General features: G+C 40.2%; 1 protein-coding gene across 1 annotated transcript in view; it reads right to left on the reverse strand.

Annotated features, from left to right (window-relative positions):
* MROH8 (maestro heat-like repeat family member 8) overlaps nt 1–12,097 on the reverse strand; it is a 168,115-nt gene that overhangs the window by 109,555 nt on the left and 46,463 nt on the right. Inside the window, exons 4-5 of the mRNA XM_006874735.1 lie at nt 8,925–9,047; nt 770–849 (exon numbers count right to left, since the gene is read on the reverse strand). Of these exons, the coding sequence (XP_006874797.1) occupies nt 770–849; nt 8,925–9,047 (203 nt within the window). The remainder of the gene's footprint in view (nt 1–769; nt 850–8,924; nt 9,048–12,097) is intronic.

Below are 12,097 nucleotides of genomic sequence, written 5' to 3' on the forward strand. Positions count from 1 at the left end.
AGAGACAATGACGTGGAGCGATGGAGCAGTTGGGGGCTTTAGATCCAGAGAGGGAGAGTGACTGTGTGCTGAAGACTTGGTGGGGAGGGGAGAGGGAGGATAGTGTAGGGGGCAGGCTTGCAGGGTATACCCATTGGTTGGTTGATGATGCATATAGGGGATTGTAACCATTGCAATGATACGATGTACGATAGAATGAATGTAAAACTAATGTTCTCCATGTAAACTATCATATAATTCACAATAAAACACTAATAAAAAAAAAAGACAATCTATGATGGTGAGGAAGAGGATGGAGGGAAAATTATTCATGGGCTAGAGGGTAGACACATGTTAACATGTGTTAACAGGGCAGGCAATATACAACAAGAGGGAGGTTATCAGAGGAAAGATAAAGGTTGAGGGAGGCACAGGGACACACACATTTAAATGCAATGTTAAAGTGAACAGAGGTAAATACTGTTAGCTGTTGGTACATGGAGGGGATTGTAATCACTGTAATGAAGCAAAGCATATGATTTGTTGAATGTAAAACTTGATGAGCTGCTCTGTAAGTCTTCACTAAATTCACAACTAAAAGTTAAAAAAAAAAAAGACTTTCAGATCTGGATGGTAGCATACATGAAAACAGAGTTCTTATACAAAACATGGATATGACTTCCCCTTCCTATCTAAATGTTTTTCAGAAGTAAAAAATATGGAACATGTTGGTTGACTGGCTCTTAATAAGGAACCAAGATGCATGTATAAAGGGGCATGACAGTGTCACCTGAAGTCAGCAATGGTGATGAAGATCTCCTGGAGCACAGGACTGAGGACAGAATGTGGGGACTCCTCTTGCAACAGCAGCTGCAATGAGAAAGGAAGAACTTTAGAGTGTCCAGAACAGGCCAAGGGACTAGCCAGGTGATCAGGGATGTGGATGGCAGCAGTAGGTTCTTCAGCAGACCTTGCTCCTCAACTCCAACCAACTGGTGGCTTAAAAGTGGCAGGGGCTAAGAGTTTATCCTCTGAAGCCAGAACATGGCTCTGCCTCTTACTAGTTGCTTGAGCTGACATGTTACTTAACCTTATTGGCACAGGTTATATGTTGGGCTGCTAACCACAAGGTCAGCAGTCTGAATCCATCAACCATTCTGTAGAAGAGAAGTCTGTCTGCTCCTGTAAAGATTGATAGTCTTGGAAACTTTACATAAGGTCATCAAGAGTCAGAATTGACTTGATGGCAGTTGATTTGGTTTTGGGGTTTTTTGGTATTTCAGTTTCCTCATCTCTGAAATGAGTTAACAGTACTAACCTTCATAAGGTGAATGTGAGTACTAAATGAACTGTTAGTTTGTTATTATTTTTATTACTGGTGACTATTTCTAGTTTGGATTCCTGGTGTGGTGCTGTATTGGACACAGTTCAAACCCACCAGGTGTTCCTTGCTGTGAGTCAAAACCAAGTGGATGGCACTAAACAACAACAACATTTCTAGTTTGGATAAGTCCAGTTTAACATGCTAACTTCTCTTTCTATTAAACCAGCCCTCTCGTCTTTGTTGTTATTGTGTGTCATCAAGTTGGTTCTGACTCAAATAGTGATCTCATATAGGGTTTCCAAGGGGCAGCTGGTGGGCTTAAACTGCTGTCCTTGACGTTAGCAGTCCAGTGCTTATCCTACAGTGCCACAACAGGACTCCACATCTCTACTCTAATGCCTAATAGTAATTCTGAGTTACCTGTCCTAGAAAAGGAATAACTCTCCAAATTACAAATTAGCAGAGAGAAAGTTGCTGTGTTGTGCTCTGCTGTAAAAACCTGAAGACTGATGGAGAGAGAAAAATGAGCCTGGAGAATCAGCCAGCATCGGGGTTTGAGGTGTGATTCTAAATACATTACTTAACTTCCTTGGGTCTGAGTTCCCTCATTTGTAAATGGAGGACATACAATCTAAGAGGGAGTTGATGTCAGTTGATGTCAGGAAGCCTCACTAGATTGTCTCCCTAGCCCTCACAGCCATATTTCTGTTAAGTCATTCTGCCCCACTGACCACAACTGATCTGTTTTGGAACAGACACTGTTGTTAAGTGCCGTAGAGCCAATTCCGACCCACAGTGATCCTGTATAGGGTCTCCAATGAGGTTGAACCACCGACATTGCAGTTCAAACATCTGATGCATTAGCCCACAGTGCCACACCAGGACTCCAGAATAGACACTAAGGCTAATTAAATTCTCTCGCAGGAACTTGGAATTGGGACAAAGAGCTTCAATCTGTCTGGTCAGTGTACTGAATGGAAAACATTTTAAAATTTGAGAGCAGTGGGTCCTATTGGAAAAGTAGCAGAGCTGACTTGTCAGAAGAGAGAAAAAGGGAGAGGGAGACAGACAGGAAAATACATTAAAAGAAGCAACAATTAAGAGTTCTCTGAGTCTGAGGGATCTGTGGAACATCCAGTTATCCTCAGAATAGAAACCTCTAGACTCTGGTAGTGTACTGCTTACGAGTCAAGCTGCTAACTCAAAGTCAGCAGTCGAAACTACCAGGTGTTCTGTGGGAAAAAGATGGAGCTTTCTGCTCCCATAAAGATTTACAGCCTCAGAAACCCTACGCAGGGTTGCTACGAGTCAGAACCAACTCCAGGGCACACCACCACCACCACCAGTGGATTTCCCGTACCTGCTTCCAAAATGACCTCACTTAGGAATGGAGGCTAGTACCCAGCATTCAGTAAATGCTCAATAAAATATTATCAGGCTCCTTTCCTGGACTTTCTGAGCTTGCTTTTTACTTTCAAACTTTTCAACTTTAGTGCAACTCTGAGATCTTGCTTACGGCCTGCTGTTCAACCTTTACTTATTTTCTCAAAGAGCTCATTTGTTTTTACAGTTTTAGAATCTGGAAGGGATGAACATAAGACTCCTCAGCCTTGAAAACCTCTCCGAGGGCTCCTCGCCCAAATCTAGTTATCTCAGGGGCAATACCAGTACAATCACATCTAAGACCTAGCATTTTAGTATTAAAAGGTGAATTAACACTCTCTTCCCTCCAAAGGACACACCTCCCCAGTTCTCAGTAGTTGTCAGCAGCGCCCTCCCTAGAGCTCATGACACACATGGCTTTGTTTCTCCTTTATTATCAATCACAGTGATAGCCACAGCTGCTCTGCAACTTCTAGGATTCTCTATCACTGCTAGTGCTCACGCTCTGTATGACTCCTGCTGTGGTGGTGTAGGATAAGCACTGGACCACAAGGTCGGTTTAAGTTACAAGGTTGGTGGGTCAAACCTACCAGCCGTTCCTCGGAAATCCTACACAGGGTTGCTATGAGTCGGAACCAACTCGACAGCACTAACAACAACCACATGGCGCTGTAGGATCAGCCTTGTACTGTGAACCACAAGGTTGGTGGTTCAAATCCACTAGCCATTCCTTGGGTTGCTATGAGACAGAACTGATTCAAAAGCACTTAACAACATCACGGAGAATCCAAGGGGCCCTGATTGTTGTTAAGTGTTGTCGAGTCAGTTCTGACTGATAATGATTCTGTATAGGGCTTCCAAGGAGCAGCTAGTGGGTTTGAACTGCCAACCTTGTGATTCACAATCCAGTGCTAATCCTATGGTGCCAGTCCTGATGACATAGTAGATTACAAATTGAGCTGTTGACCACAGGGTCAGCAGTTTGAATCTACTAGATGATCCTCACAAAAGAGATGAGGCTTTCTGCTCCCATAAAGATTTACAGCCTTGGAGAAGGGTTGCGATGAGTCAGAACTGACTCCATGGCACACCAGTACAACCATCATGGGGAATTCAGAAGTGAGAGACTCTTTGCATTTATAAAGTACTTGTGTAGTAGGCACTGCAGTATAGTCCATTATGGTTCTTCTACCCATATAGTCTAAAAAATTCTAAAACTCCCACCAAACACCGTTTTTGCCCTGCTGGGTTGAAGTGAAGGTGGGAGAAGATGCTGATAGCATAATATGATTTAGTTGTGAATGATTGTTAACAAGGCTAACTGTGATTGTAAAAACCTGGAACCTGAACGTGCGTATAAAATGAGCCATTTCAGAAGTAGGAGGGGTAATCTCACCTAGGAAGGAGAGCCAGGAATGGAACACATCTTCTGGAACCTGAGCCCTCCTCCGAGAGTCAGATACAGAAAGCTGTGATACTGGAGGAGAAGCAGCGGCAGCAGCAGCAGCAGCAGCAGCAGAACCAAAAGCCAGAGTGGTGGGCTTCCTAGCCCACAGAGCAAGTAAAACTGAGTGCCTTTGGGCAGGAGGCTCATTTGTGGAGTAGGCACTTAATTGGGGAACTAGGTTTTCTGACCCATGGAGTTAGAGCTTAGTGCCTTTGGGTTGAGGCTTAGAACTAAGTGGAGTGTTCTATGCACATCTATCAGCAGCCCTGAAAGAGCTCTGTAACATTGTTAAGCAAGGCGGAGATCTAGGCTGAGAAGAGACTGTCCTAACTGAAAGAACTGTGCCCTGAGCAGTTGCTGACTCTGCATATAACATGTTAACTTCCCTAATAAACCCCAACTGTGAGTACAGTGTTGGAGTTCTGTGTGGTCATTGCAAAAGATTATCGAATCCAGTAGACAAGTAGAGTGCTGCTATGGGAGGGATTTGGGGCACCATTTTTTGCAGTACCACTTGGGGTGACTGCCCGTATAACAGTTATCCCCCTTCTCTGGGAACTGCATATACTACACAGAGGATGCCCCGAAGTTATGCCCCTACTATAGGGGGTGCTCTGTCATACCTGATTGATGCAGGGGTGGAGAACTGACTGGTTGTTAACACCCTTTGGCATTTTTGAGGACAGACACAGGTTCTGCAATCTCCTAGAGATGTGAGTCATGGTGATAGCAGAACAGCTCCTGGCTTTAGGACCCCTGGAGTTGTTCTGGAACCCGTTCTTCTGGAGGCTTGGTTGGTAAACCTCTTCCCTAGATTCTAAAAGAAGCCCAGCATCTTTTCTTAATTAAAAATTTAAAACTTAAGTGGCTTTTGTCACTTAACACAAGAAAAATCTTAACAAAATGTGACAATTGTTTCAAAAGTGATACAGGCATTATATCTCTGTTTTACAGGTAGCATTAAAGAGGTCTATGAAGTCTGTGTTTTGTTCAAGCTTGTTAAGTATGTACTTCACAGAACTGGAACTAGGAACTTTGTCTACTGTTTTAGGAATCTCTAAAATAGCTCCATTTCTTCTCTACTCTGCTTCAAATAGCTCAAACTCTCACTAAGACAATGGGCAAAGTCTTTCAGCACTTATTATCGTACCAGGAAAGGGTCTGCCTGAAACATCATTCTCAGACATTCTGCCATCTTGCAGACATAGCTAGGTTGGAATCTCCGGCTTACCATGTAAGGGCCCCACCCATTGGTCTGTTCTTTTTCTCTCAACCCTGTTATAATATTCAGGGCTTGGATTAGGCTATCTACCTGAATTAATTTCACCCCAATTCTGTCATTATTTTACTCTACGTCAAAGTTGACACTGATATTTTCTTGAAAATTTATATTTTATGAAAAGTTCTTATCAGATTTCTTTAACAACTTTTTGAAGTATAACAAGCACAATAAGCTGCCAATATTTGAAGTATATAATTTGATGACTTTTGATATATGTTTACATCTATGAAGCCATCGCTGCAATCAAGATATCTATCACCCTCAAAAGTTTTTTGAGCCCTTTTATAATTCATCCTTCCTGCCCCTCCCCATCCTATCTCTAGACAGCCATTGATCTGCTATCATTATAGATCAGTTTGCATTTTCTAGAAATTTCTCTAAATGTAATCATATAATATATCTTCTTTTTTGTCTGGCTTCTTTTACTCAGCATAATTATTTTGCGATTCATCTAAGCTGTAGTATATATCAACAGTTTATTTCTTATTATCACTGAGTGGTAGTGGTGGTGCTGGCGGTATGCTGTTGAGTCGGTTCCAACTCACAGCAGGGTTTGACATGTCAAACAGGGTTTCTGAAGCTGTAAATTTTTATAAGAGCAGAAAGAGTCACCTTTATCCCATGTAGCAGCTGGTAGATTCAAACTGCTGACCTTGTGGTTAGCAGCCCAACTCATAACTCACTACCAAGTCTCCTTTTATTGCTGATTAGTATTCCACTGGAGTCCTGGTGTGACACTGTAGGATAAGCACTTGACCACAAGGTCGGTTTGAAACACAAAGTTGGTGGTTCAAACTCACCAGCCTCTCCTCAAAAACCGTATACAAGGTGGCTATGGGTTGGAAATGAATCAACAGCACTTAGCAACAACAACAGTAGTCCATTACATATAGATACACCACAATGTGTCAACCTATTTCATCTACTGATGAACATTTGAATTATTCAGAGAACTTGGCTATTACAAAAAGAGCTGAGTATTCAAGTTCAAGTCTTTGTGTGGATATATGCTTTCAATTCACCTAGGAGTGGAACTTCTGGGTCATACCAAGGACTGCTAGAAGAACAAATAAATCTATCTTGAAAGAAGTATAGCCAGAATGAGGATGGCAAGACTTTGTCTCATATACTTTGGACATGTCATCACAAGGGACCAGTCCCTGGAGAGGGACATCATGGTGGGTAAAGTGGAGGGTCAGTGAGAAAAGAGGAAAACTCTCAATGAGATGGACTAATACAATGACTACAACATTGGACTCCAACATAGGAACAATTGTGAGGATGGCATAGGACCTGGGAGTGTTTTGTTCTGCTGTGTAGAGTTGTTATGAATTGGAAACAACTTGATGGCACCTAACAACAATAACACGACAACTGTATGTCTAACTTTTAAAGAAACTGCCAATGTTTTACAAAGTGATTGTGCCATTTTACATTCCCCCCAGCACTGTGTGAGTTTTACTTGCTCCATATCCTCCTCAACACTTGGTATTGCCTTTCTTTTTTATTTTAGCTAGTCTAGTGGATGTCCTCTGGTAGCGCAGTGGTTACGAATCAGGCTGCAAACCGCAAGGACAGCAGTTCAAAACTACCAGCTGCTCCATAGGAGAAAGATGAGGCTTTCTGCTCCTGTAAAGATTTACAGCCTCGGAAACCCTGTTCAGGGTCACTATGGGTCAGAACCGACTCGACGGCACTTAACAACAACAACAGTGGATGTCCTGGTATGGCATTGTAGGATAAGCACTGAACTGCTAACCGAAAGGCAAGTAGTTCAGACTCACCAGCCACTCAATCGAAATGCTATACAGGGCCTCTATGAGTTGGAACTGACTAGATGGCACTTAACAATAGTGGACATTTAGTAGATTTTCATTGTGGTGTTAATGTACTTTTCCATAATGGCAAGGATGGTGAGCATCCTTTCATGTGTTTCTTTGATACAAATCTTTTTTTGGTGAATTTCCCTTTTTTTCCCCACACTCTCTTCCTAGTTCTTTGACTCTTTTTATTTGGATATTGATTAACTATGCATTGATGTGTGTTATGAAGATACTGGTAAATGCCTTAAAATTTAACAAGAGCCAGTGGCAACCCATTGATACCAATTTTTGTGGAAGCAGAACTTTGGAATCATGCCATTTTGATCTCCATAAAGAACTCCACTCATTCTTATATCTACAGTACATAACTTTGTTTTTGATGTATTACATGGAGTGGTTCTCTGACAACTTTGTGAAGTCTGGTCACTTTCAGACAATGAGGGCAAAGATGAAATTTTCCAATAAATATTTATCCTTTATCAAAGTATCAGAGTGTTCTAAATATGGAAGATCCTTGATAACTGTCTATAATTTAACAAACCTGTTAACTATTAGTGTTCAATCCTGAAAATGAATCATCAATCTAATCAGCCTTACAGGTCATAACTGCTCATATCCCTGGAATATATAAGAAATCACAGACTCAGAATTTTGGAGCTTTAGAGGAACTGAAGGGAATACGTCACAGATGAGAGAACCATAACACCAAGAAGTACTCACTCAAGTGTGTCACCTCCACTGTAAAGTCCTGTAGATCATTTGACATAGACTCAATCACTTATTACTCTGTGCCCACAGTATACCCATTTAAGCTTCTGTCACAGCCCTTATGATGCTTGATTAAACCTTGTTAGGCTACAGCAACGGGTTATGTCTTCTTTGCCTTTATAGTCCCAGTTCCCAGGACATTGCCTAGAATTGTCAGGTATTTCATAAGGGAATGAATAAATTAGTTGGTGACCGAGTGAGTATAGCTGGAATAAATTAAAATAGAACAAATTACAATAACACTAATAAAATCATGTTTCTCAAGTACTTGGTGGGGGTGGTGGTTATGTGCTGTGGAGTCGGTTCTGACTCATAGCCATCTATACAGGGTTTCCGAGGCTGTAAATCTTTACGGGAGCAGAAAGCCTCATCTTTCTCTCGTGTAACAGCTGGTAGTTTCGCACTGCTGACCTTGCGGTTCACAGCCCGATTCAAGTACTTAGTATGTGCTAAATACCAAGTTACATGTCTTACAGTTATTTCTTATTTAATGCTCATAATAGCTCTGTCAAGTAGCCATGGCTATTAATTCATATACATGAAGTAAGAAGCACTGATAATTATTTCCCCAAATTCACATGGTTAGAAAAATGCAGAGCTGGGGCTTGAATCTAAGTGTTTTATGCTAGTCTGCCTTAACATTGTTGATTGATTAATGAGAATGTAGAATTAGCCTTATTAAGAAATTTAAATACTGCTTCTTTCCTTTCTATTCTATTGTTTTTCAAGAATAGCTACATTTGTGGGGTGCCTCTGAATATTCCTCCTTGAAGCAGAGATATATTCACATATATATATATACATATATAGAAGAGGCTAAGGAAATTGACAACATAGGTAAAGCCACTAAAAACCTTATTGGCCACGAGACTGAACTTGCATGGTCCTGATAATTTGTGATAAGATCATAATACTTACATTTAAGATACGCACAATGTCTATTATGTGGCTTTGGATGAAAGATTCTGTGGTTTCATCATAAGGTAAAGTTCGGCTGAGAGAAGACAAAGATCTTAGGAATGTCAGCTTCTCAAATTCACCCTGAATTTGTGGGAAAATGATAAAAACACAATTTTACAATACAACCCCATCTCATAACTATAAAGGACTTTTGAAAAACATTTTGGGACGTTTATAACATTTGACATCTCATTTAATCCAATACTTGTCTTTTTATAAGACATCAGTGAACTGAGAAGAAATTTCAGTAAAATTCCTTGTCCACTGGTGCTTCCTAAGTATGGGAGCTCATTTCATCTCCCTTTTGGTCTCTCCATTGCTCCACGATGGCTTTCCCCACATCAGACCCTGTACAGTGTTGCCTAATTAAGCCTCCTAAAGGTGACCACTGTTGCTGCTACTTCCTGGCTTTCTTGATGTCATAAAGATTCATTATTTTGAGTCTCTAAGGTTTTCTCCACCACTTCACTATCAGTTTGTCATACTATGGTAGCTTGCATGTTGCTGTGATGCTGGAAGCTATGCCACTGCTATTTTGAATGCTGATTAGTCAACTATGGTGGATGACTTTCAGCTGATCTTCCAGACTAAGACTCAGAAGAAGGAGAGACTGAATGCTTAGCCACTGAAGACCTTATGAATAGCAGTGAAACAATGTCAGATAGCACCAGAATAATGAATATTGAAACATGAATATTACCAATATATTGTCAGATAAAGTGTTGAAAAATGAACCCCTCAGGCTGCAAGGCACTGATGACATAAATTGGTAAAGCTTTTTGGACCTTCATTTGCTGACGGGACACAGCTCAAACTGCTGCAAATATCCATATAATTGGAACATGAAATGTATGAAGTATGAATCTAGGAATATTGGAAGTTGTCAAAAATGAAATGAAACACATAAACATCAATATCCTAGGCATTAGTGAGCTGAAATGGACCGGTATTGGCCATTTTAAATATAACTATCATACAGTTTACTATGTTGGAAATTATAAATTGAAGAGGAATTGTGTCACATTCATCATCAAAAAGAACATTTCAAGATCTATCTTGAAGTATAATGCTGTCTGTGATAGGATAATATCAATATGCCTACAAGGAAAACCAATTAAAACCACTATTATTAAATTTTATGCACCGACCACTAAAGTCAGAAGCCAGTGAAGAATTCTACCAATTTCTTCAGTCTGAAACTGATCAAACATGCAATCAAGATGTATTGAAAATTAACTGTGATTGGAATGCAAAGGCTGGAAACAAAAAGTAAGGATTAGTAGTTGGAAAATATAGTCTTGATAATAGGATGATGTTGGAGATTGCAGGACCAATGACTTCTGCATTGCAAATACCTTAACATAAAAGACAATTATATACATGGACTTCAAACCGATGGAATACACAGAAATCAAATTTACTACATCAGTGGAAAAGTTCCATATCATCACTCAAAACCAAACCAGTGGCAGACTATGGAATACACCGTCAATTGCTCAAATGCAAGTAAGTTCAGTCTGAACATGAAGAAAATTAAAACAAGTCCACAAGAGCCAAAATATGACCTTGAATATATATATCCGACCTGAACTGACAGATCATCTCAAGAACAGATTTGATTCATTACACTACTGACCAAAAATTACAAGAGTTGTGAGATGACATTAAGAATATCATACAAGAAGAAAGCAAAAGGTCATTAAGAAGACAAGGGAGAAAGAAAAAAACCAAATGGATGTCAGAAGAGCTTTGAAACTTGCTTTCCATGGTAGAGATGCTAAAGCAAATGGAAGAAATGAGGAGGTAAAGGGCTGAACAGAAAATTGCAAAGGGCAACTCAAGAAAACAAAGTCAAATATTATACTGAAATGTGTAAAGATCTAGTGTTAGAAAACCAAAAGGGAAGAATACGCTCAGCATTTCTGAAGCTGAAAGAACTGAAGACAAAATTCAAGCCTTGACTTGAAATACTAAAAAATTCTTTGGGTAAAATACTGAATGATGCAGAAACCATTAAAAGAAGATGGAAGGAATACACAGAGTCACTGTAACTAAAGGAAATGGTCAATGTTCAACCATTTCAGGAGGTAGAATATGATCAAGAGCCAAAAGTACTAAAGGAAGAAGTTCAAGAAGCACTGAAGGCATTGGGAAAGAAATGGATGGAATACAAACTGAAATTTTTCAACGAAGTGATATAGCACTGGAGGCACTCATTCATTTATGCAAAGAAATTCGGAAGGCAGTTACCTGGTCTACTGACTGGAAGAGATCCATATGAAGAGATCCATATTTGTGCACCTTCCAAAGACAAATGACCCAACAGAATGTGGAAATCATCAGACATCATTAACATTAAATACAAGTAGCATTTTGCTAAAGATAACTAAAAACCTCTACAACAGAATATTGACAGGGAACTGCCAAAGGTTCAAGTTGGATTCAGATGAGAACGTGTAACAGGGGATATCATTGCTGACATCAGGTGGATCTTGGCCGAAAGCAGAGAATACCATAAAAGTGTTTACCTGTGCTTTCTTGATTATGCAAAGGCTTTTATTATAATTAGAGAGAGACAGGTTTTATTATGAATTGAGTGGTAGTTTGCATAGCAGAACATCAATTTTGCAATCAACCAATCATATTTTGTTTCACTACAATGATCAAAGTCCCCTCCATGCACCATCAGTTATCAGTATTTGCCTCTATTCCCGCTTTGTTTTTTTGTTTCTTTTGGTGTACACGAAAACATGGAGGAATATATAATCTTTTAAATAGTCAAGGAGCACATTTTGCAAGCCAGCCTCCTGCCCACCAACACACAGCCTTTCTCTTTCCATGAGTCTAGAGTCTTCAGCTGCTCTGTCTCTCCATGCCACACCTCTGCCTCCATTTCTGGTGTCCTTGCTTCTCTGGTTAGGAGTCCACATTCCATTCATTCTCTTCCCTCTTGTTAGTTTTAGGGTTCCTTGTTGCAGGAACGTAAGATTAACTACTCCCCCCCTTTTTGTTACTCAACTTCTGTCTTTACAGTTGTGATAATTGCAGTTAGTTATGACAACAAGTACTATTGAATCAAAAGAATCCTATCCCTATCTCCTTTCACCATACCCATCTGTTGTTGTTGTTGT

Source organism: Chrysochloris asiatica, unplaced genomic scaffold, assembly GCF_000296735.1.
Source record: "Chrysochloris asiatica unplaced genomic scaffold, ChrAsi1.0 scaffold00296, whole genome shotgun sequence".
In the NCBI taxonomy this organism is placed as follows: domain Eukaryota; kingdom Metazoa; phylum Chordata; class Mammalia; order Afrosoricida; family Chrysochloridae; genus Chrysochloris; species Chrysochloris asiatica.